This window comes from Rhineura floridana, chromosome 2, assembly GCF_030035675.1.
Source record: "Rhineura floridana isolate rRhiFlo1 chromosome 2, rRhiFlo1.hap2, whole genome shotgun sequence".
NCBI classification, from domain to species: domain Eukaryota; kingdom Metazoa; phylum Chordata; class Lepidosauria; order Squamata; family Rhineuridae; genus Rhineura; species Rhineura floridana.
This window is the reverse complement of record NC_084481.1, coordinates 219,238,379-219,264,407: the sequence shown is the minus strand read 5'-3', so window position 1 is coordinate 219,264,407 and position 26,029 is coordinate 219,238,379. Positions and strand designations below refer to the sequence as shown.

The following is a 26,029-nucleotide window of genomic DNA, read 5'->3' as shown; positions in this document are numbered from 1 at the left end:
CTTTCTTCTGCAAGTTCTCATAATCTGTTGAAATTCAGTAAAAATCAGCCATGTTCACAGAGTACCTGTAATCCTAATACTGACCTTGCCCCATACTCTGACCTTCATCTACTACAGTTTAAAAGTTAAAAAAAAATGCCTGGTTGATTTCTAATTAATTTAAGAAATATTGGCTGGAAACCTATTATAACGCGGGGCATGCTCAGTAAGGACCAACTGTCAATGTTCTAAAAGCCTCACAGCTGCTGGGCTTGGCTAATCAGAGGGCCACACCCACACCAGACTTGATTTCACTTGAGACAGTCATGGCTTCCCTCAAAGAATCCTGGGAAGTGTAGTTTGTGAAGGGTGCTGAGAGGAGACTCCTATTCCCCTGAGAGAATGGTTTAACAGTCAGCCACTCTGATTAAAGGTCTGTGAGAGAAACAGGGCGTCTCCTAGCAACTCTCAGCACCCTTCACTAACTACACTTCCCAGGATTCTTTGAGAGAAGCCATGATTGGCATTGAGCCATGGCTTTGAGAGAAGCCATGATAAATTCTTTTAAATTGTTTTTAAAAGATGTGTTTTTAAATTTGTATATTTGTTTTTAATGATTTTAGTTATTGTAAACCGCCCAGAGAGCTTCGGCTATGGGGCGGTATATAAATACACTAAATAAATAGATAAATAAATAATGATTGTCCAAAGTGTAACAGAGGCCTGGTGTGGATGTGGCCAGGGACAGCTTTGTTTTAAATTTGGGTGAGAGGTAGGGTTGCCAGGTTCAGGGCCTGACACTGATCCTGTATCTTTAGGAGAAGAGAAAGTCAGCCAAGTGCCAGTTTTCTTGCAACATTGTAATGGGAAAAACCACAAGGCAGAATTGTCCCTTCCCCCTGCCCAACTGTGAAAGATACAGAAGACGTCTTGGTTGGCAGGCCCAGCCTGGTCAGTTTTACCTATCCTAATCATGATTGCATAGGAGTATATTCGATTCAACTCAATAATCATACAAATGATCAGACCTGCCTTTTCCCTCCTTCCCCTTTCCTCTCCCTTTCTCCTCCCCTCTTCCTTCTTCCGACTTCCCTGCCCACTCCAGCCCTCCCCCCCAGTCAGTTTTACCTATCCTAAGCATGACTGCATGGGAGTAAATCCCACTGAACTCAATAAACATGCAAACAACCACATCTGACCTTCTCCCCTCCCCCTCCTGCCTGCTCCCATCCCAGTCCTCCGCTCTGCCTTTCCACCCCTCCCTCCTCCCCCCTCCCCCTTCCCCATCCCCTGTGGTCAGTTTCACCTGATTGCCTGGTGTGTGTGTGTGTAAATCCCACCTAACTCAATAAGCATGCAAATGATCAATCCATTCTCAGCAAACTTGCACAGGATCCCATTTCTTACCTCCCGGATTAAAAAGCAGGGAAATTCACTAATATGCAAAAAAACCTTGCGGTTTAAGAATGTACCTATAGCCCACAGATATTTCTACCAAACTTTAAAAAGCAGGGAAATTGGAATAATGGCACTGACTTCTGCAAAATAGTCTCCAGTGGACCTCAGAAGTGTCTCAATTTGCACAAGATAAAACAGAGGTGAAATATATTCTAGCAAAATTCTAGGTGTGCTCTGTTTTTAATTGATCGTGAACACCTTGCCTTAAATAAAGTGGTTTAAACATAGCAGGCTGAAAACATGAATACTCTTTCTTCCAACAACTAGAATCATTGCTAAAGTAGCAGCATATTGTAATCAGTCTGATTTTACATCAAACTGCAGTTTCAGATTCATCTGTTAATGCACCCAAAATAGAAATAGAACATAACCTCCAATATAAAACACAAAAGGCTGTCTTCACCATCACATGACAATGACCAATAAAAAGGCTTTGAAATTAATAAAAATAATTTTGACACAGATTTCTAGGATGAATAATGAGGGGGAAAACTTTCTGGTTTAGATTCTCTGTAGAAACATTAGTAACACAGGAAAGAAGCAAAGTAAGAAGAACACCAACAAACATACAAAAATATAATTTTCCATCTTTGGAGATGGCAGGTGTTGCCACCACTCACCATATGCTCAGAGGCACATGTTACCAAATTCTTCCAAGCTACACAGCAAGTGGATTGGACTGTGAAAGACCAACCCAAATTGTGTTTGCATTTTGACAACTTTGTAGGACAGTCCAATATCTCAGAGAGGAGTTCAGGTCTCCTGCTCCCCTGGTGCATTCACTATAGCTGCCCAATTCCCCTGCTTTTTAAAGTTTGGTAGAAATATCTGTGGGCTATAGGTACATTCTTAAACCGCAAGGTTTTTTGCCTATTAGTGAATTATATAACATGGAAGAGATGCAGCTACAACAGCTGCACACTGTGAAAAACAGTGACCATCCCAACATATGAAGCATTGTGTTTTCTTTCAAATTCTCATCCAAAAATTAGAAGACTGAAACAATCACACTGCAAGAAGGTGCTGCATGTGAAGCTGGAGGGTGATGCACATTTCCATCTGCATTGCAATGTGGACAGCAACTTGTCTCCCTCACCGTCAATTAGGGATGTGCTAAAATTCCACCCAATTTGGATTTGGTCCCAAATTTTCCATTAAGCTTTTTCTCTATTGTTGCAAATCAGATTTTTATGTAGCAATTTTCCACGGCTATTTTTGTAAACTTTTTTTATAATTCACCTCTAAAATATTGATATTAAGAATAATGATTTTATTAGTATTTCCTTTCATTTACCAATATTAATATCACTATTTTTTTTGCAAGGAGAAAAAGAATAGGTAAAAGCAGTGGCTAGTGGACAAAGGGACACTCATGGGCCAAGGCTTCCCAGTTCTCGATGCTTATGTTACATTTTTTTAGATTAGCTTTGAGAACATCTTTAAACCTCTTTTGCTATCCACCGATATTCCGTTTCCATCCTTAAGTTGGGAGTAAAGTAGCTGCTTTGGAAGACGGTGCTATGGACTTTGAAGAAGCACGAGTAAAGGGTGAAAGGGACAAACGAGCTAAGTGGAAGGCACGTCAAGCAAATCCTCATCGTGACCATCTTCCATCTGGAAACCTATGTCCTCATTGTGGGAGGCTGTGTGGATCCAGAATTGGCCTCCATGGTCACTTACGGACCCACTGTTAAAGACCTTACCCTGGAAGACAATCTTACTCAGCCACGAGTGATCGCCAATGAATGAATGAGTGGACAAAGAACAAACTCAAATTGATACCAGCCTGTTAGGTCGACTGAATGCTTTTGAACCAGCATGGACAAACAAATCACATCCCTTTGCACACATGTGCCTGTGTGTGTGAGAGAGATGTACATTTGATCTCATGCAAATTCTCTAACAATGCAAACGAAAGTCACATGCGCAATTGGATGAAAGCAGGCTGCTTTAACCAATTTCCATTAAGATGGGGAAGACTTTTAGTACTAGATATTTCATTTAAGCCAAACTTTCTCAGAAGGTGTTTTTCTGATATTTTTCTTTTTCTCGCTCCTACCAAAAAGAGACCTCCTGCTGGGAGGAAGGGCAGGATATAAATCAATAAATCAGTCAATCAATAACTGCCTTGAAAACAAGGGATTGCCTAGCATATATATCTAACAATTCACCAATTCATTATATAGTCAGTATTGCAAACCATCATGTTATGCCATGCTCTACATCTGCCATTTTGTGACTCATACTCATGGCACTTTCCCAAAATTCAAAGTGTGACCACTGGCCTAAAAAGGTCACATAATCAAGGTCTTGCTCATCACCTGCAACTTGATCCTTTCAATTAAATATGCTGGCAACTGAATGTGGGATCTTTTGAATACAAAGCATGTGCTCTTCCACTGGGTGATGGTGCCTCTGCAGACCCATTCCTTTCACCCAGCAATCCGTTTCTTTTTTACCTGATTGAGTGGGCAGCTGTAATGAATATTAATTAAAAGCCTCCGCCTAGTACAGTGAATGTTGTTGTTATATGCCTTCAAGTCAATTACAACTTATGACGACCCTATGAATCTTTTTTGGACATATTCGTGGGTTTTCATGGTAAGAGGTATTCAGAGGTGGTTTAACATTGCCTTCCTCTAAGCATACGGCACACAGTATTCCCAGGCGGTCTCCTATCCAAGTACTATCCAGGTCTGACCCTGCTTAGCTTCCAAGATCAGACGAGATCGGGCGCGTTCAGGGTAGTATGGCCATAGACAGTACAGTGAATACATATCTTTAAAAAGCAACAAAGATAACATTAAGCAGCCAACTGCCAAACTGATAAGGATGCAGGCTTACGTAAGCAAAGAAGCCATCACTACTTATTGCTCCAGATAAAACAAAAAACCTAACTTGATACTTCAGGGCATGAGTCATTTGCCAGCTGAGATCAAGCAGAGCCGTTTTCATCATGTGTTACTGAGAGCACCACTTTATCTGAAATAAGGAAGAGACACCAAATTAACACAGCAGATATCAATTTGCTTGTCAGAGATTTCCTGTCTGTGGTGGAGCACGGAGTGACCGACACAAAAACTTTTAACGGCAGCTGAATCCAGAGACTTTTGGAACCTCTCAGCAGGTTACAGAAATTATGTTTGGAAAGACCTCAGAGCAACATTGCACAGCACACGGCCGCTTTTAAGATGGACCTCCTGGTTAGGTCCATTGCAAAATTAATTATAATTTCTTTTTTTTAAAAAAGATGCTAAATCACAGGAAGCGTGACATAATGCGAGGACCAGAGACATCCATGTTCAAATCCCCACTCAGCCACAAAGCTCACTGTACACCAGTCACTCTCCATTCAACCCACCTCACAAGGTTTTTGTCAGGATTAAGCGGGTGGGGAGAGAACCTTTATGCCATCCTACGTTCCTTGGAGAAAGGGCAGGATTAAACTCTAACAGCAATTTAGGCAGCTGCCTTTGTTGGAATATGTGGTTCAACTCCAACTTGTGGGTTGAGGCTGCATGGGGTTATAAAGGATAGCTAGAGAGGAGACCTTCTGGTTGCTAGGCTATACCTGTCCTTTGATCTCCTGCTGTCTCTTCCGTCCTACTAGACTGATATGCAAAGGATGTTGATCACAGTTCCTTCCCTTCTTCTTATCTTCTTCTTTCTCTTGTGAGGGAGAGCAGACATAATCCTTTGCCTCTCCCTCTCCTCCAAACATGAGGGCAAGCAGTGGGCTCAGTGTTTGCAGCTCCAACTTAGCTAGTTAGTTAGATATAGGACTCTTTCCTATCAAGTATGTACTTCCAAAATAAAGTAGTTATTTCTTATTTTAAAGCTTAAAGTGTCTGTCTGACTAATTTGCAAGGAAGGTATAATCTTTAGCGAGGATTCAAACACACACACATAAGCTCGCTCATAACTCTACGTTCCCAGCATCGCGACTCTCCGACAGCCTTGGTCCATCTAGGCTCAGAATTATCTCACTGGGAATGAAGAACCTATAGCCCTCCAGTTGTTGCTGACTCTAAGTCCCATCACCCCTGCCCACTGCACTGGCCACGCTGGCAGGGGCTGATGGGTTGGAGTCCAACAAACCTGGAGGGCTACAGGGTTCCCATCCATGGTCTACACCAAATGGCAGCAACTCTCCAGGGTTTCAGCCAGGAGTCTTTCCTAGACCAAGCCAGAGATGTCAGGAATTGAACCTGGATTCCTTCTGCATTCAAAGCATGTGCTCTGCCACTCAGTGAAGGCTCTTCCCCATAATCAATAAATAACAAAACCTGCAGATGGACAGCAACGTTCTACTTCTAAATGCCATGTGCTGGGAACCAACGAAAAAGGCTGTTACATTCATATCCTGGGTGCAAGTGTGGAAAGATTTCTGGCTGGCCACTGTTTGAGAACGTAAGAAGAGCCCTGCTGGATGAGGCTAGTGGCCCATCTAGTCCAGCATCCTGTTCTCACAGTGGCCAACCAGATGCCCATGAGAAGTCTACCAGCAGGTACAGAATGGTGAGACGGGTGGAGCCCTAATCCAACCCAGCAAGACAATTCTTATGATCATGCGCACAGGAAGCAGTGACGCAATGCATGTAACCCTGGACTAAGGAAGTTGCTGGTGGAAGAAGCTGCCATTTACTGAATCAGACCATTGGTCCACCTAGCTTAGTATTCTCTACTCACTAACAGGCAGTAGCTCCCCAAGGTTTCAGACAGAGCAAAGCATGCACTCAGCTATGGCCCCTCCACCAAAACTACAAGATCCCCCATACTCACAAAAATTCTTGCATTATCTGTTCATCTGACATCTTACTATCTACCTACCTACCTATGAAAATATACCAGGGGGGTGGGGGTGAGGAGAGAATCCAGTTTTTCTATTAAGCATTTGCAACACAGCAATTCTGTCAAACCAAATTCTTACCTACGCTCAAAGAAAACATCTTTCCTTTATCTGCACAGCTGGGGGAAAGGGGGGCAGGCAGTGGGGATGCCAGACATTTACAATTTCCACCCACATTATATACCATTTTTAAGCAACTCTAATTATCTCCAACAGTTTGCTCATTGAACATATACATTCCACAGTTTAGTTGATCCTTTTGTCAAAGAATCCCATTACCCAAGGAACCGTATAACAAGGTTTTGTTGTTGTTGTTTTAACTTTCTTATGCAATATACCTTTTTGTTTTTACAACAACAGGAGGAGGAAGGAAACATTTTACTTCTGTCTGAAAATCTGCAAAGACAGCTCTGTCATTACAAGTTCAGTCTCTTCCCTGTTTTTTGCACCGCCCCATATACACTGCAATGTGAAAGCCTCCCCGCTGAGGATGATTAATACTGACACCTGAATTTTTCCAACATATAAATAATATCAACTTTAATAACAGCCACACACATCACCCTTGATACTGCATGACATCTGGGCCAGATCTGCAGAGCCACTCTTCCCACACAACAATACAACACACCCGAGGGGGTAAGGGGTTGACAGGGAGAGAGACCAACAATTAAAAAGAGAATGTTGTCACTGAAAATTACGACAGAAGGAGGGAGAAAGAGAACAGAGTTCTAAGTCTACTTTTGCTGCTCAGGTTGATGGCAAGAAATGTAATAAAAGGTATGACAAAGTGGCCACTTAAAAGACATTTTGCATGAACAGCATATATAATGAATCTTAAAATGGATATTCCCCACTTCCCCCCCTCAATAAACCAGATAGCAAAGGAAGGTGTCATATTCACATAACAGAGAAATCTCCAGCAGGACCTGGATATCGTTTCTTAAAAGAGCTAAGGTCTAGGTTATTTGGAGAGGACCATAGTTACTTGAGGAAGTGTTGTAGGCTATGGACTCAGTAGCAGAGCATCTGCCTTGCATTTAAAAGGTCCCAGATTCAATCCCTGGCATCACCAGGTAGGGCTGGGAAAGCCTCCTGCCTGAAACCCTGGAGAGCTGCTGCCAGCCAGTGTAGACAATACTGAGCTAGATGGACCAATAGGTCTGACTCAGTATAAGCAACTTCCTGCGTTCTCCTATGCTCCTATAGTTCAGTGCTGAAGCATATGCTTTATATACAGAAGACCCCCACGTTTCCTGGTATCCCCTGCTGAAAGAATCAGGTAAGCCAGTGACAGGAAAGATACCCAGTCAAGAGATCTGGAGAGCCACTGCCAGTCAGAGCAGACAATACTGAAGTAGATGGGCAAACAGGCCAGGGTATGTAACTATGCTGCCTGATCCTAGCTAATAAGCTAGGATTTTTATTTTTTAAAACCGAGTTTCTCATGGTTTACTGGAGGTGCTAGCAAAGCAGGCTGCTTCTTTAAATACCATCATCATGTTAAAAAAAAAGGCACAAACCTGCTAACAGCTGTGGACTATAAATAAGAACTACGCAAATATGAATAGATTAATTTAATCAGGGAAAGAACAGAGTAGGAATCTCTCTCCATAAACTGCAAGTAGCCTTTAACTGGTACAAATCCATGACATGAGCTCTCACAAGGCATTGTTTTTATATATACTTGTATAACTGTAGACAGGTAAACAGAGCAGTCTGATCCATTCTCTTCTTCCCCCATCCCAGGTATAACAGGAGGGGACCAAAAAAAATTTTTTTAACAAAATATCCAGCATCGAAATGGCCTGAAAGTTGAGTTCGACAACAAAAGCAACGTGGTTATTTTTAGAGCGCTACAGACATAGAAAGACAGCACCAATCTGTGACCTATGGCAAGGCACATCCAAGCATCGCATCATCCCACCAACAGTCTTAATTTTAGCTAGAAGCACATCTGGCATAACTTCAGAGACTATCATTATTTGTCTGGCTACCGACAATAACTTTGGATGCATTTTGCAGCCATAACAAGCTTCTGAAATTGCAGTTTTTGCCTTTAATTTAAAAACAACCATAAAACAACCCCACACAGAGTGGAGGAATTACTGCTGAAGGCAATACTCTGTTCAAAAGGCAGAAGCCCCGAATGGATTTTGTGAGAAGAATTTTGGAAGGAGCCACATCCAAGTCCTCGGGCTCAGAAACAAATCAAGCAACCTCAGAAGCTGGAAAGGATGAAAGAGGATGCATGTGCCTACAATGCTCTTCTCTCAAGTGGGTAGAGTGAGGAACACTTGTGTGTTTTCTTTACAGATCGTGAGACAGCCTGTAAAGCAGGACATGCTGGAATGAACAATCTTCACGTCGAGCAAAACTCATCCACAGCCTCCTCCTTGGGAAAAGATACGCCTTTCAAGAAGTACAGTAAGTAGATGAGTCATTTGACTCAAAACTTATGAAATGAAAAGCACAAAAACTGTATTGACTATAGAAATTGTATTGACTAAAAACAGATATAAAATCACTAAGACTAACCCCAAATAACTTGTCTTGCATGAAAAATGTATCAATTCAGACTTTACACATATATATCTACATTTACATTCACATTTCTAACAGCATACTAAACTGTATACATCCACATGAATGTGTGCATGTGCATATATGTATCTTTGCAACTAGAACTATTGAGTCTAATAGAAAAGCTTTTCTAACTTTGTCACTCACACTAACGACATAATCTGACCCAAATTGAAACTGGTTTCAAAGGGGAGGCAAGCTTAAATGCTTATTGGATGGTTATCCATTTGACAGCTGGTACAGCACAGTGGGGAGGAGAGCCTGGCTGGGAGTCCAGAGTTTGTGAGTTCAAATCCCCACTTGTGTGTCCTGGGTGTAAAGCGCCAGCTAAAGATCACCTGCCCACCTGTGCAGCCGTGGGCAAGCTGCATAGTCCCAAGGAGCACAGTTGATCCCCAGCGGGCAGCTGCAGAGAAGGAAGGGTCTGGCTTGTGCAGCTATGGCAAGCTGGGGAGGACTAGCCTCAGAGGGAGGCAATGGAAAAACCCCTCTGAATACTGCTTACCATGAAAACCCTATTCATAGGGTCGCCATAAGTCGGGATCGACTTGAAGGCAGTCCATTTTCCATTTTTTACCCAATAGAGCAATCCTATACATGTCTACTCAGAAGTAAAGTCCATTGCCTTACTCTGAGGTAAAATGTGTATAGGATTGCAGTCTAAATATATTAGATTGTGATGGTGCAGTTACAACATTTATCAAACCTGAAGAACCCTAAGAAAGACTTTTCCATTTATCTTAGTAGCACCAACATACATTTCTCTCTCTCTTTCTCTCCCCCTCCCCCTCTCCCTTTTAATTAGTTGTCAAAATGCCATTCTTTGGCTGGATAAAATGGCCAAAAACTTATTCCTATAAAACTGGACAATACCCTGGCTCAGACGTCGTGACAAAGACCCTCCTTAGGGAACTGAAATGGCACTTGAAAGAACGTCAATGCCTGATACAGGAGATAGAAAATGAACAGAAAGTTCAGAAGGCCAGCATGGATTACAACTGGCTAAAGAGTCAGCAAAGTCCTCAGATAACTATCCCAACTACTGAACAAAGACAGCTTGAAGTCCTTTGCTCCCAAATCCAACCGTGCCAAACTGGAATCATCCTTAGCAGGTAAAGCCATTGTATTGACCTGGTATCACATAAACGTCTGGAGAAAAAATAAAGTAAACCTGTTCCCTTACTGCTTCACCTTAACAATGTTTACCTGAAACCTAGTAAAACCAATATTTCAGGTGTACAGGCCCAAGTAACCATGCTGAGGTCTAATAACATGGTCCTGATCATGACTACAAGGAAAGGATCTTGCATGGAAAGAAAGCATAAGGCTTGCTTTCTTGGGAAGTATGCTTGGGACTCTAGCCTCGCCATCATAGCTTGTTCAAAAGCCTCTCCTTATTCAAAAACCTCTCCATGTTCAGTGGGGTACCCCAAGTTAAGTGTGCACAGGATTGCTTTTGACAAATGTAACTGTTTAGGTTAAAAATAATCTAATGCAACTTTCAAGATTTATCTGTTCCTAGAATGTGATAAGCCAAAACCCTAATCTTAAGTCTCCAAATTCTTCTAGAAACAAAACCCGTAACTTTGCCACACAATTCAACGCACATGAATTGAATGCCTATCGCATATTAAAGGAGCTTTATTGTTTAAGAGTCAGATACATACACTAGCTTTACTAGAGATGTTATGTCTCAACATATTAAGGAACTATGTTTTTTCCAGTGTGTATAGCTTTAAAACTGCTTAGTATCATTGTGAGTGTAAAACTAGTGACTCAAGATTCAAATTCATATACACTCTGGTAAAGATAATATGTTCTACCTACAAAAGGAGTCTCTTTGAAGTTCTCCATTCAAGTATTCTTAATTCTATATATACACAATATTTTCCCCCACAGGCACTGTACAGGATTTTTTTTAAAAAAAAAATCAGAACAAACCTATGGTCTCCTTTTGAGCCTTGTAGAAGGCTCAAGGGCAACATCAGATTGAATCAACTTGCTCAGACAGCTTAACACAGAAAAAAAAAACTTCCACTGTTGTATAGCATCAAAATGCATTAGAAGCACATTCTCCCGTTTCTTGGTGGCATTTTTAGAAAACAACCAAAAAGGACAGAATGTCTCCCTTCCCCTTTACCCAAGATATAAGAGATATTCACACACTTCTATACTGTCACTATTTTGGACTGCACAAGTATAATTGACTGGAAGGTCTTGCACAATAAACTCACTTCCCCCAAAGACTGAGCTTAGAAAAGTAAGCACAATGTCATCTAACCTCCCTACAATCAAATCAAAATGAATGCTCATGAAATAGCCAGTGCCTTCCACTCTCCCTGCAAATAAATCAGGACAAATGTTCAATAAACAGGTTGTCTGAAAGCTCCTTAGATTTCAGTTTTTTGGGGTTTGCATTTTTCCCCTCTTCTTTCTAGATTTCGTGAGGTTCTGGCAGAAAATGATGTTTTACCTTGGGAAATTGTATACATATTCAAGCAAGTTTTAAAAGAGTTCCTAACCAATTTCAAAAAAGAAGTTCAACAGGACCAACTGGCCGACATTTGGAATACAAACTGCTCCGTGCACATGGTAGCACCTGGTGACACCTCTGGCAAAACAGACAAAGAGGAGATCCCAACTGTATCCAGTTACGTTGACAAAAACACTCAGGGCATGTTTCCAACTTTCTCCCACAGAATTTGGAATCTCCCCTATTACTACCCATCAAGCGAAGTTTTCCCCTCTTCCCAATGATGCACTTCAGTCTCAGCTTCCCTCAGTTTCCCTCCAACAAGATTCAATGCTCCAAAGAAATCACCAGTACCCCAGACCCATTGCTGCAAATTCTGAATTTTAAACTGATTACAACCTACACATTACAGTCCTTAGAATAATTAGAATGCCAACCTCTTTCTACTGTTTTGCTAGCTAATAATGTTGTGTAAAACAACCTTCTAACCAAGTACATACTGTAGAGTAGACCTTTTTTAATGAGATATTTAAAGAATGTTGGTTATATTGTTTCCATAAGCATGCATAGTAGTAAACTCCAGTTTGCAATATTTTAAAAAATACAAGCACTGTGAAAAGCAACGGCAGATTTTTTTTGTTTTATGACTGGCACAGATGTAATCTTCCCAAAAGTAATCTGAAACAAAAACTCAACAGTAAAAAAAAAAGGGGGGGAAACAGAAGTAGCTTTTTCTATATTCGATTTATAACACTGGTTTTCAATGGATAGGGCAGGAGGACCCACAAATGGGATGCACTCTGGCTTAAGGTGAGTCACAACAATTTATTTATTTGTTTGTTTATTTATTAAATTTATATACCGCCCCATAGCCGAAGCTCCCTGGGCGGTTCACAACAGACAATATCAAAATACAATAAAACACATATTTAAAACAATTCAAACAACATTAAAAATGGGCTTCCTTAAAAATTTTTAAATTTAAAACGTTTATAACACATATTAAACACATATTAAAACAATGGCAATCACCACTATTTGCTTTTTTAAAGAGAGAGGCAGGAAAAGAAAAGATTCGACCTGATAACAAAGGAGTTAATAGTTATGTAGGAAAGGAGCAGAACTTCCACCCCCTGTGTGACAATATGTTAAAAAATCTATTCTCTGTACAAACATCCTAAACACATAGTGGGGTTGAGAAGAAACAATTCCTATGCTGCAGTTTGGGGAGTTAAAAATGAATCCTAGGTTTGAGAAGGCTGAAAATGACCAATGTATAGTGCCAAAGAACATGGCAACCTGCAGACTTCTTGTAAGGGGGAAAAAAAACAGGCAAGTACTGCAAGCACAGTGAAAGAGACAACAGACAGGAGTAAGGCAAAAGACAACTATGGAAGAATGTAAACAAACATACTATGGCTTTGGGTTAGCATTTGTATATACTAGAATAAAGTTCTAAGTTGAAAACAATTCTATAACAATAAACGATGTGAAAACTTGGGGGACAAAGGAAGGGAAGCTACAGCATGTTGCCCGAACTGCAAAATTGCCAAGTTAAACAGTTGGGGGTGGCAGGAGCTCAATACATATTCCACAATCAGCACCAAGCAATTCCTAAAGAGAGTTATGGTACAATTACTAGGAATAAATCCCATTCTACTCAGGATCTACATGCTTAGGATTGTGCTGTTCAAGGCTCTTTCATCAGGGCTGCAAACTCCAAAACCGGAAACAAGCTAGCAAAAAAAGATGCTGGTTCTTCTAACGCATTTGATGCTGGGACTCGGAGTTTCAAATGTTTTTCCAGCTTTGACTTTTAACCTTAAATTGGGGGGGGGGAGGTTCCTGCCTGCTTCATTGGTGGTTGGAGTACTTGTTACTCGGTAAGACATAGTTTGTTTCAAAAAGTGGTTGTGATTTAAACAGACTGACATTACCTTACAGGATATTTTCTAATACAGAGTTAATGGGGTTTTTTTTTAAAAAAAAAAAGTAGTTCTGTACAAGGCTACAGAAGTCATGGTTATATAAAGATGAACAAGCTTGGAATATATAGATGTTCCAAGCTCATTTGCTTTCATGTACACACTGCACACAAACTTCACTCTATGTTTTTGCCCCCAAGCATCTGTTGTGGAGGATCATGCTGAAGGTTTTTTTTCATAGTTTGAAATTGACATGTGGAAACTGTGGCCACAACTGAAACAAGTAGAGCAGAAAATCAATGAAAATGGTTGCCGGAACTGACTTTTCCTGCAAACACATCCAAGCTAAATTTAACTCCCCCAGTTACAGAACAAGAACTACATACTTCCCATCCTAGGGTTATGACACCAGAAAGCATAGGAAGGGAAGTGGGTAAGGCTGCAATCCTAACCCCGCTTTACTTGGGAGTAAGCCCCACTGAATTCAACAAGACTTGCTTCTGAGTAGACATGGTCAGACGAATTGTGTTGTGATACATTTAAGGACTGCATTGGCAAGTTTTGGTGCAGTGTTTCCCAAGGTGAGTGTGAATCTTACCAGGGTTAAAACCTAGCTTTTACTATCCTCAGCAAAGCTAGTTATTTCTAGTAATGTGTTACTATTATCATAACCGCTCCACTATACAGCAGCCCAAAATTGTTCTCTCTTCTTTGATCCTGGCAGAGCAATGGACCAATTTAATGTGCTAGTGCTACTCAGTAGGGTCACCGATTTCTTAACCAGCCTCTGTAGTTGTGCCTTTAAACAGCAGGCAACAACACTGATTTCTACATATCAAGCTGTTGTTAACTGTTCAAGAGCGAGTCAGGGCCAAGCTTTTGCAGGTCAGTTACTACATGGCAGCACTATAATCAGAATCAGACTTTAAGTCTAAGGCAGTGGTTGGGAATCTGTGGCCTTCCTGATGTTGCCATCTCAACAAATTCAACTTGGATCAAAGAGGCCCCACAGTTCTCAAACTACTAGAATAATATTAAAAAACACAGTCAGTTTGTACATGCACACAGAAAGCACAACAGAGTATTTATATCCCACCTTTTCCCCAAGCAGCTCACGATGTAGTACATGATTCTCACCACCACTTTTTCTTCACAACAACTCTGTGAGGTAGGTTAGGCTGGGAGCTGGTGACCGGCCCAAGGTCACCCTGTGAGGTTCATGGCTGAGTGGGGATGTGAATGTTGTTAATTAACCACACTCACATTTGTCAACTGAACAGAAAAAAACTCTGACCTGCTGGATCAGGCCAGTGGCCCATCTAGACCAGCATCCTGTTCTTCTCACAAAGGCCAGCCAGATGCCTATGGGAAGCCCACAAATAAGACATGCAACAGCAACCGGTATTGAGAGAACTACCACCTCCGACAGTGAAGGGAAAACAGCACTATCCTCCATGAATTTGTCTAGTCCTCTTTTGAAGCTATCCAAGTTGGTGGACATCATGACATTTTGTGGGAGTAAATTAGATAGATAAAACTATGGTGCTGTGTGAAGTACCTTCTTTTTTTGCACAAAGTGTTAAAGGGAAAGGGTGAGGATGGAATTGGCTAGGACAATTAGAACCTTTTTGGAACTGAGGGCCAAATCTTTATCTGGCCCTAGCCTGCGGGCCAACTCTGACAGGTGGGAGGGCAACCCACCTGTCAATGATTTGACCTCGTTATGATGTCACATGATTGTGAGTCCCTTGTCCCGCCCACCTGCCAAAATTCCTTGCCCTTTAGGAGCCTCCCTGTGCTTCTGTTTTCCATCCCCAGTGTTGAAGGTGGAAAGGAAAGCATAGGGCAACTCCAAAGAGAAGCGCTGGGTGGGAGATGTGGTTTCCATTAAATGGAAACAGATTCCTCCTTCTTGAGCAAGGTGTGCCCATCACCCAACGGAGAGTTGGGAGCATGCGCTGCCCCAGCAAAAGAACGATCAGGGCTTTAAGCTCCCAGTTGTTCCTTTAAAGACCTGCCCTTACCCACCACACATCTGACCTCAGGTGTAAGGCAAGTTGGTGTGGTTTTCCCAAATGGGGAGGCCTGGTGGGCCAAGTGTGGCGCATGAGCTGGAGGTTCCCCAACCCTGGGCTAGGGTGATAGTAGAGAGAGTGACAGCTGATCTGACTATGCATTTTTGGTTGAGGTTTTTCATAACCTTAGAGGTCTTATAATAATCCATGAAAAAGGAGGATGCATGTCTTGAGGTGGAGATGGAAGATGAGAAGATGGGGAAATTGCTCATGTATAAAACCAAGTTCTTTCATTAAAATGTTAATAGACGGGAAACAATCGTTATCTTCAGATATCAGCAGGTGAAACATCATTATAATCTGTTCATGTCTCTGAAGAATGTCTTCTGTTCAAAGGCAGGGGCTGGTTAAAAACAATTCTGTTAGTTGTGAGGTGCACAACATTTCTAACAAAAAGGGGATGTTTTTACAACCAAAAACTGTGCCTATAGCGCATGTCTATGCACGTTTGCTACAAAATAAGTCCCACTGAATTCAACAGAATTTACTACCATGTAACAGCCAATGTGGTGTAGTGGTTAAGGTGTTGGACTACGACCTGGGAGGCCAGGGTTCAAATCCCCACATAGCCATGAAGCTCACTGGGTGACCTTGGGCCAGTCACTGCCACTCAGCCTCAGAGGGAGGCAATGGTAAACCCCCTCTAAATACTGCTTACCACGAAAACCCTATTCGTAGGGTCGCTGTAAGTCAGGATCGACTTGAAGGCAGTCCATTTCCAATCAAGCATGTACAGGACCATAGGGTGGGAAACCTAGGAGTCCTGCAACATCTGGAGGTCCACAACCCTTATCGGCCATAGGCTCTCCTGTTCAAAATGCTCTTCTCAAATATTGTGAAATAGGGCCCACCTAGAAACTTCCTTGTCCTTCCTGGACTCACTTGCAAACTAGGCCACATCCACACCATTCATTTAAAGCACTCTTGTACCATTTTAACCATCATGGTTTAGCTCAAAAAATCTTGGGAATTGTGGTTCATTAAGGGTGCTGGGAGTTGTAGCTCTGTGAGGAGCCTCCTACCAGCTGCCAGCATCCTTAACAATCTGCAGCTCTCAGGATTCTTTGGAAGAAACCATAATGGTTAGAAGCAGAATAAAAGTGCTTTAACATATGGTGTAGATGTGACCCAACTTCACCTTTAGAGCCTTATTTTATCCTCGATAACAGAAAATATAAGAATTATGACCTTTTCTGCATGGGCCCATTACATTCATAATTACATTTCATCCTTCCTCCACAATCCTGTTATATCCCTGCTATAGGAAGCTTCTTCCCAGTTTATTATTACTATTTATTAAATAAATAAAATATTAAACCTTTTACCTCACTTTCTAGTTTCCTTCAGCACCTCCTCCAGCCATTTACCTTCTCAGCGGTGATACTTTCTTGCCTATTCCTTCCCCCCCCCCAAAATTTTTTTTTCTCTGCCTCCCGGCCACCTTTACTCAGCATGCAAGGACTTGCTGGTGCTGGCACTGGTCCAACCAAAAGTCTAGGTCATGGCGGGAGAGGGGGGCAGGCAAGTGAGGTACTGGGCAGAATGTGGCACTGAGGACAACCTAAAAGTGGTCCAAGGCCCACTGGTAGGTTCTGGCTCACTGTTTGAGAAACACAGCTCTAGATTTTGCACACATAAGTAGCCATCACACTTGAATGAACAGAGTTTTAATAAACCAATCTTGTGGCTTTTGAGAAGAGAAAGCTCAAGTTAGGGAGGTTTTACTTGAGTGAGAGGTACCTTATCAGCCGGCATTTTTAAATGTATGTTGCTTGAAGATTGCCGATTTAGAGGTTCTGAATACCAAATTTAAATTCTACAGATATTTTATGGGTTCCTGTGTTTTTAAGTTATAAGTTAATTTGTTTTTATTTTGTTCCAAAACTGCCTTGACAGCCTCATTGGGCCACAGTGATGGGATACAATTCTTAAGGGGTGAGAAGAATCAACTGACCTGTTTTTGCAAGATAATATAAGAGCCTGCTGGATTAAGCCATTTAGAAGATTGATCATGTAGTAAGTAACATGATTAATTGACCTAGTCTTGATCTACCTGGGCAGTTACAAAAGAGCTTTCCTGGATCCAAAGCTTATATAGTCCAGCAAACAATCCAACGTTTAACACATTAGCCATGTTACCAGGGGTCAGCCACAACCATCTGTCTGTCCTGGTGACTGAGGCGAACGCATACTTATTGTTTTTTAAAAAATGTTTTTAAACTTGTACATTTGTTTTTAATTGTTGTAAACTGCCCAGAGAGCTTCAGCTACGGGGCAGTATACAAATATAATAATAATTTTAAAAACTCATATCTCTCTTTTCGTTCTTCTGCTTCAAACACTACACACACAGTTTGGGGCCTCAAACACCTTTTAGAAAATTCCCAACGGCCTATTTCTTCTTGGAGCATTGGATTTGACTCACTTTCTTCAGAGCAGATCCACCACACCTTATATTTAAAGCACATTAAACACACATTTAAAGCACATGACTTCCCGCAGAGAGTCATGGGAACCATAGTGTGTTAAGGGTGCTGGGAATGTGTAGCACTGTGAGGGGGAAACCACAGTTCCTATGGCCTTACAAACATCCGTTTGCAGAAAGGACAAAGAATCTTGTGGTACCTTACCGAGGAAGGCTGCAATCCTATACACCCTTACTAAGAAGTTAAGTCTCACTAAACTCAGTATGGCTTACTTCTGAGTAAACACATAGGATTGCATTCTAGGATATTATCATCACAAAGGCATCCCTGGAGACCATGCCATGACACACTTACTAGGTTTTCCTGGAAAAGTAGATGGTACAGGCTGATTTCCGAGACCCCAACACTTCAGACTGATTAATTCACACCACTAAAGCGCGTGTACGCGTGGACCTACGTGTATGTGTGTTTTATGCCTGAGTTCAGTGGAAGAACGAGCTATAGAATTCAACATCTCCTGCAAAAATACTTACGCTTTGGCAGAAAGCAACTGCTCTCTTGCAGACCCACCGCGGTTACAAGCCAAAACTGTAGCGGGGGGCTCGCCCCCCAGGAACTCTACCCCACTAACAGCCTTTCCGATGGTGAACCAGTCATTGATCTGCTCTACGGTGAGTTTTCGCAACATGTCTGAGTTCTAAAGAGAACTTCCAGAAGGGCCGACTAACAAGGCACAGGCCGCGGCCACCGGCCAGCCCAACAACCCGCGAGCTAATTGCTAGGCCCCGCCCACAGCCACGTGCCGCACTCCACAGAGAGAATTCTGCAAATTGTTGCGTGCTTTTTTTCTTTTTGACCCGCATCCTCCCACGCAATCCTATATGTTTTACTTGGAAGTAATTCTGATCGTGTTCAGTGGGGCTTACTTCCAGCTAAGTGTGCATACGGTTGCAGCCTTAGAGTACAAGCACGTTTCAACTTAAATCAGTTGGATTTACTCGCTGGGAGGTGCGTTTAGGATTGCAACTTTGCAGCGCAATCCTCTGCCTGTTTGCTCAAGTGCCACCCTGTTAAACGGGGTAAGCATGCGCATATGATTGTAGCCTTGTTCACACTTGCTTGACTTGAGACCTGTGGGTGCATCTTCCTGCTGTGGGCTTTTCTTTATTTCCTAGCAACTGAGCTTTCATTTTATAGTTTAGCTGTGGAAGGAATTAGATAATCTCACAAAAGAGCTTGGAAAAGTTACTTTTTTGAACTACAACTCCCATCAGCCCAATCCTGTGGCCATGCTGGCTGAGGCTGATGGGAGTTGTAGTTCAAAAAAGTAACTTTTCCAAGCTGTGGTATGATCTAGCGTGTGACGTAGACACTATAGATTTAAAGCACATCCACCCCACCTCATCCCAAAGAATCCTGAGAACGGTAGTTTCCTCGCGGCGCTACAATTCCCAACACCCATAACAATTTATTATTATTATTATTATTATTATTATTATTTGATTTATATCCCGCCCAATTTAGTTCACAAAGCGCAATCCTATGCTGTGTGCTATAGTAGTTGGTAGACTATTCAAAGTCCCCACTCGGCAGCGATGATTTGTGGATCACTTTGGACCACCCATTAACTTCTCATCTTAAACTACCTGGCAGGGTTGTAGTGAGGATAAACTGGCCAGAGGAAAACCACATAAAATGTTCCAGCTACATGGAGAAAAGGCAAGAGACACATAAGAACATAAGAAGAGCTTGCTGGATCAGGCCAGTGGCCCATCTAGTCCAGCATCCTGTTCTCACAGTGGCCAACCAGGTGCCTGGGGGAAGCCCGCAAGCAGGACCCGAGTGCAAGAACACTCTCCCCTCCTGAGGCTTCCAGCAACTGGTTTTCAGAAGCATGCTGCCTCTGACTAGGGTGGCAGAGCACAGCTATCATGGCTAGTAGCCATTGATAGCCTGTCCTCCATGAATTTGACTAATCTTCTTTTAAAGCCATCCAAGCTGGTGGCCATTACTGCATCTTGTGGGAGCAAATTCCATAGTTTAACTATGCACTGAGTAAAGAAGTACTTCCTTTTGTCTGTCCTGAATCTTCCAACATTCAGCTTCTTTGAATGTCCACGAGTTCTTGTATTACGAGAGAGGGAGAAGAACTTTTCTCTATCCACTTTCTCAATGCCATGCATAATTTTATACACTTCTATCATGTCTCCTCTGACCCGCCTTTTCTCTAAACTAAAAAGCCCCAAATGCTGCAACCTTTCCTCATAAGGGAGTCGCTCCATCCCCTTGATCATTCTGGTTGCCCTCTTCTGAACCTTTTCCAACTCTAGAATATCCTTTTTGAGATGAGGCGACCAGAACTGTACACAGTATTCCAAATGCGGCCACACCATAGATTTATACAATGGCATTATGATATCGGCTATTTTATTTTCAATACCTTTCCTAATTATCGCTAGCATGGAATTTGCCTTTTTCACAGCTGCCTCATACTGGGTTGGCATTTTCATCGTGCTGTCCACTACAACCCCGAGGTCTCTCTCCTGGTCAGTCACCGCCAGTTCAGACGCCATGAGTGTATATGTGAAATTCAGATTTTTTGCTCCAATATGCATAATTTTACACTTGTTTATATTGAATTGCATTTGCCATTTTTCTGCCCATTCACTCAGTTTGGAGAGGTCTTTTTGGAGCTCTTCGCAATCCCTTTTTGTTTTAACAACCCTGAACAATTTAGTGTCGTCAGCAAACTTGGCCACTTCACTGCTCACTCCTAATTCTAGGTCATTAATGAACAATGTAATAACTAAATATGTAAATATGTGTGTTCAATGGAACTTACTCTTTCATTAGGTTGTTTAGAACATAATAAACCAGAACTGTGACTAGAAGCTAAAATGATGAGACTGAGGTTATCATATTTTGGACACAATCAGAAGAAATGATTCACTAGAGAAGACAATAATGCTGGGAAAAACAGAAGGGAGACGAAAAAGAGGAAGGCCGAACAAGAGATGGATTGATTCCATCAAGGAAGCCACAGACCTGAACTTACAAGATCTAAACAGGGTGGTTCATGACAGATGCTCTTGGAGGTCACTGATTCATAGGGTCACCATAAGTCGTAATCGACTTGAAGGCATATAAGAACACCAACAGGACTTTCAATCCCTTCTCAAAAATTATGAAGCAGGCCCTTCTGTTGGTCTATCTGTGGGACATATGTCATGTGAGGAAGGGGACTCACTACTACAGTAGAAAATATATTTTTATTTATTTATTAAATTCATATCCCACTCTTCCTCCCAGAAGGAGCCCAGGGGAAACAAAAAAGCACTTTAAATCATCTTAAAAACAACAGACTTTAAAACATATTAGAACAAAACATCTTTTTTAAAAAATTAAAAACATCTTTAAAAGCAGTTCCAACACAGATGGGATAATAGGTGCTGCTCTCTCTCGTTAATAGCCTGGAGTTGTCAAATGACTTCCTGCAACAGAGTTGCTGAACAGCTGTAAGAAGTAGAAATTCAGCATGTGTTTTCCCCCCTCAGGCATACAGTTCACCTGCCAAACTAGTCTACACCTACAGAGATGTTGCCACACCTGTAACTTGTGCTATTTTTGCCATTGGAAGGACACAAGCACTTGCAGTGAAATAAATAAAATAAATAGTTGACACACTCAGCAAGCCGGTTTAAGACACTTGAATTCATTTAAGGATGATGGATCCCACGTCTAAAAGCCCAGTCCTATGCATGCCTATATTCCAAGGGAGAGAGCCAGTGTAGTATAGTGGTTAGAGTGTTGAACTAAATCCCCACACAGCCATGAAGCTCACTGGGTGACCTTGGGCCAGTCACTGCTTCTCAGCCCCAAAGGAAGGCAATGGGAAACCACCTCTGAATACCGCTTATCGTGAAAACCCTATTCATAGTCGGGATCGAGTTGAAGGAGTCCATTTCCATTTTTCCTTCCAAGGGAAGCTCCACTGCTTTCAGCGGGACTTATTCCTAGTTAATGTGCACAGGAGCATCTCTCCTGAGGTGCGGAGCTTAGGGTTCAAACCATGCGTGTTGGTGAAAAGGCCGTGTTACCACAGTGAGGAGTTTCAGCCGTCGAAATCTTGCAACCAGCAGGCAAAACTGGGTCTCGGACCAGATGGTAAGCGACGAACCAACACCGCTCACGAGGGCCTCAATCCTATGCGCACGTGCATATCCTACGGATTTTCTACTCAGAAGGGGGGGGGAATCCGCTTAATTCAATAGGAATTTACCTCCAAAGTAAAACTGCTGTATTCCTTGGGAGTAAATGCCATTGGACTTCGTAAGACTTATCTCCCAGTAGCTACGCATAGATAGGGATCGGGCTATAACTGGGAAGTGAGCAAGACTGAACTGAATTCTGGGCAAAGGGGAAAGGCTCGAGCGACTACAAATTTCTGTGTACTGTCCTAATTAAGAAACGCGTCCCGCTGAATGCATTGGGATTTGCTCGCAAATCAGCGCGAACCCAACATCGCTGCAGCCTTCATTTGAACGCAAACCGAAATCAGCGGAACGCAACTTCTAAGTAAAAGCTTGCCCCGCGAGAATGAGCCCTCTTTCAATACTGCAGACGTCGCCGATCTGGAGCCTGAGGGCTAATGGGAATTGTAGTCCCAATCATAGGGAAGGCGCCAGGTCGGCGATGTCTGCAGTTACCACTCGAAGGAGAAAAAGGCAGCTGTGGTGCCGGTTCCTCCAAGATAGAGGGCTCTGCAGGCGGAAGAAGGCGACTGAAGCGGCGCTCTAGGCCGGCGCTCGTTCCTCTCCCGCCAAGCCTTGCGGCGACGGTAGCGGCTTTGTGACCTTCCGTGAGGCTTTCTCGTTTGCCGCGGCTCCGTCTTCAAGGTGGGTCTGGCCTCTCCTGTTGAGATAAGCGGGGCTCGCTTGGAAAGGTTTGCTCTCTTTGCGCGCGGCTTGGCCTTCACCGGGCCTCGTCCCCGCACTTTGGGGAGCGAGTTGGCCCTGCGGAAGGAGCGAAGCCTTGGGAGCTCGGAAGGGCGAAGGGGGGGGGACTACTGAGGCTCACGAGCCAGGCTTCAGGTGGCAGAAGCAGCAGCACGAATTTGCTTGGCAGGTGGGACAGGTTTGAGAAGCCGGGGTGGGCCACGTGGGGGAGGCCCTGTTGCAGCTTCATTTATTTATTTATTATTATTATTTATTTATTTACAACACAGTTTCCTATATGGATCCCTCAAGATGCCCTTTTCGTTGCATACCCATAGTGTTTTGTACTCATGATGCTGTTGGGGTAGTCAGACACGATCCTGCCTTGTTTTGTTTTGTTTTATTGCACTTCTATACCAAAGTGGTAGACATGTGGTTCCCAGGGGGTCTCCTATCCAGGCACTGACCAGACCCAGACCTGCTTAGCTTCAGCAAGGTGGCAGCCTCATGTACCTTCAGACTACACCCTGGGCTTTTAGTACTCTTTGTGCCTACAAACGTTTTGGAGTGGTCACACTGTTTCATTTACAGTTAGTGCATATCCTGTAACTTCCTGCTGAAATCCTGTATCTTTTTATACAACAAATACTCTGAGTTCAGCAGGGTTTGCAGCTTTAGTGAATTTGCAGCTGGCTGCTACCTGTGTTATGACATCTGGTTACAACATTAAGCTTACTTTGACTGCAATCCAATACATGTCTACTCAAAAGTAAGGTCCACTGGATTCAATGAGACTTACACTCAGGTAAGTGTGTATTGGATTACAGCCCTAGTTATTTACTGGCTGCCACTGGATGTGGCCATGCTGATACTCCAGTTGCAACCTTACCTGGAGAGAGAGAGCTTGACTGCATTTACTTATGCTTTGGTAGCTTCCTGTTTAGACTACTGCAATGCATTGTATGGGGGGTAGTTGTGACGCCCTTCCCTGGCTCTCCCTGTCAGGTTCCTACCTGCTCGTGGTTACTGCCTGTCACTAGGCACCACCAGGGACTCCACCAGTCCGGACTGTCCTTTTTTATGGTTTCTCTCCCCACTCTAGCACAGATCTCAACAGATCCCCCTGCTAGGCAGCACCACCAGTCACGTCCTATAACCAGTATTCCCAGAGACTCTGCCTGAGTCTCTCTATCAGGTTACCTCTGTGACTGAGTGCTTAAGCTGTCCCCAGTCCCTTTGATCTTTATATATAAAGCATACGATCCTGGTTTGCTCTGAATACTTGTGGTGTTATATTCTTCCCTTCACCGCTGCCACCAATTGTTACAGTTTCCCTTCAGCCTTGGTAAGCACCTTGCCCTCCCTTCTGGTCTGTATAACCACAGCCAAGGATTAGGCCTTCGGTAAACCAAATATAGTTTTTATTAAATAACAGAGATAACAAGATTACTTTATAAAGACACATAAGCATATGGTTTCATCTATTTCTGGTACTTGTCTTAGTATTAATCTGAACTCCACACTCTCCTCACATCCACCAACTCTCCACACAATCTCCTCTCAGAAACCCACCAAAACAACCCACTTACGTCCACCCAGATTTAACTGTCATCCTTCCATTTATACTCTCAGCCATTCTAAACACTCAGCCAATCATCCAGCATTCTACTGCCCATTTACTCCCCCCTCCTCTTTCATTCCACTTACCATGTATCTCCTATACAAACAGCACTTACCATATATACATTAATACAGGAACATCACAGTAGTCTATAAAATGGGCTTGGAAGCTGCAGTTGGTTCAAAATAAGGTTGCAAGATTATTAACTGGGGCTGGCTGTTGTGACAGTATAGTACCTGTGCTTTGTTAATAGCATTACATTTCCAGGGCAAACTTCCAAGTGCAGGGATTAACCTTTAAAGTTCTTAACTGCCTGGGACCTGATTACTTGACAGATTGCCTCCCATATATACCAACCCAATCCTCAAGATCTGTGTTGGAGGCCGTGCTCTGAGTACCTCTGCCAAGTGAGGTGGGTGGCTGCTGAGGCTTTTTCAATGGTTAACACCCTAGTTATAAAGCAGTCTACCTAGAGAAGTTTGCCTGGTGATAAGGTGTTTGAGTGCCAGATGAAGGCCTACCTAGGCCTTTTAAATAACTTGCATTTTTAATTTAGGCTTTATTATTTGTATTGTATTGGATATGGGCCACAAAGAACAAATTCTGACTTTGTTTTTATAGTTGCATTTTGTTTTTAATACTGTGTAGTGGGTGTCTAAGCCACCTCAGAGAACATGTTGTTGGGCAGTCATAGTTAATAAGTATATAAATAAGTAAATAAATACTAGCACAGTGCAGGGCCTTTTTAAAGGACTATGCAAAATTAGTGACAGTGGCTTAGTGGGACCACTGTACCCAGTGCGGCACAGTGTTGAGCAAAGACTTGGTTTCACTTCCCTTTGCTCAGTCATGCTCCTTTAAGACTCTTGGAGGAAGTATGGGATAAAAACCAGATCTTCAGAGGCAATATGTTACTGGATGCCTTTTCGGGGGTGGGGTGGGAATGCCAAGAGAGGGCTATTGCCTTCCTGCCCTGTTATTTTACAGAGGCATCTGGTTGACCACTGTTGCAAACAGGCTGCTGGGTGAGATGGACAGTTCTGATCTAGCTGGGCTCTTGTCTTAAGTTGATGGAGGAGAAGCCTGAAGCCTCCGTAGCAGCAATAGCTAATCAGAACATCTGTGTTTAGAGGCAATATACTATAGCTAGGTGTGTGTGTTTACATTCTAGTCATGCAAAAGTCAGAGGTTTGGTCAACTGTACAAAGGTAAGAGCCAGTGTGGCGTAGTCATTGGAGTGTTGGACTAGAACCTGGAGACTAGGGTTCAAATCCCCACTCAGCCATGAAGTGTGCTGAGTGACCTTGGGCCAGTCACTGTTTCTCAACCTAACCTACCTCACCGGGTTGTCATGAGGATAAAATGGAGAGGGAGGAGAACCATGTAATCCACCTTGAGCTCTTTGGAGGACAGGTGGATATAAATGTAATAATAATAAGAGTCCCATCCATTGCCCTGCCCACGTTTGCTTCTGGTCATGCCCACCGCTGACATGCAGCCTCTGGTAGGTTGGCCATAAGGGAATGCAGTCCTTGGGCTGAAAAAGGTTCCACATCAATCCCTGCCATACAAGTCTACCCTGAAGTTAGGGAGTGATCTCAGTGGAGCTTGCTCTCACGTAGGTACCTATTGGATTCCAGCCATAAACAGCAGTAGCTTGCCACCTATCTCAGCTCTTGGTGCTCTGGCCTCAGAACAGAGCCTTC

The 26,029-nt window shown here is 42.8% G+C and overlaps 2 protein-coding genes and 1 pseudogene across 2 annotated transcripts in view; 1 reads left to right on the top strand and 2 right to left on the bottom strand.

Moving 5' to 3' along the window:
- TDRD9 (tudor domain containing 9) overlaps positions 1-18,558 on the bottom strand; it is a 153,147-nt gene extending 134,589 nt beyond the window's left edge. Inside the window, exon 1 of the mRNA XM_061612279.1 lies at positions 18,302-18,558. Coding sequence (XP_061468263.1) covers positions 18,302-18,456 — 155 coding nt within the window. The 5' untranslated portion in view covers positions 18,457-18,558. The remainder of the gene's footprint in view (positions 1-18,301) is intronic.
- On the bottom strand, positions 4,080-4,198 carry LOC133378485 (5S ribosomal RNA; annotated as a pseudogene).
- On the top strand, positions 7,882-11,771 carry RD3L (RD3 like). Its single transcript, XM_061612282.1, has 3 exons — positions 7,882-8,713; positions 9,675-9,981; positions 11,308-11,771. The coding sequence occupies exons 1-3, from the start codon at positions 8,638-8,640 to the stop codon at positions 11,624-11,626; spliced, it is 702 nt and encodes a 233-aa protein (XP_061468266.1). The 5' UTR covers positions 7,882-8,637; the 3' UTR covers positions 11,627-11,771.
- Positions 18,559-26,029: the final 7,471 nt, after the last annotated feature.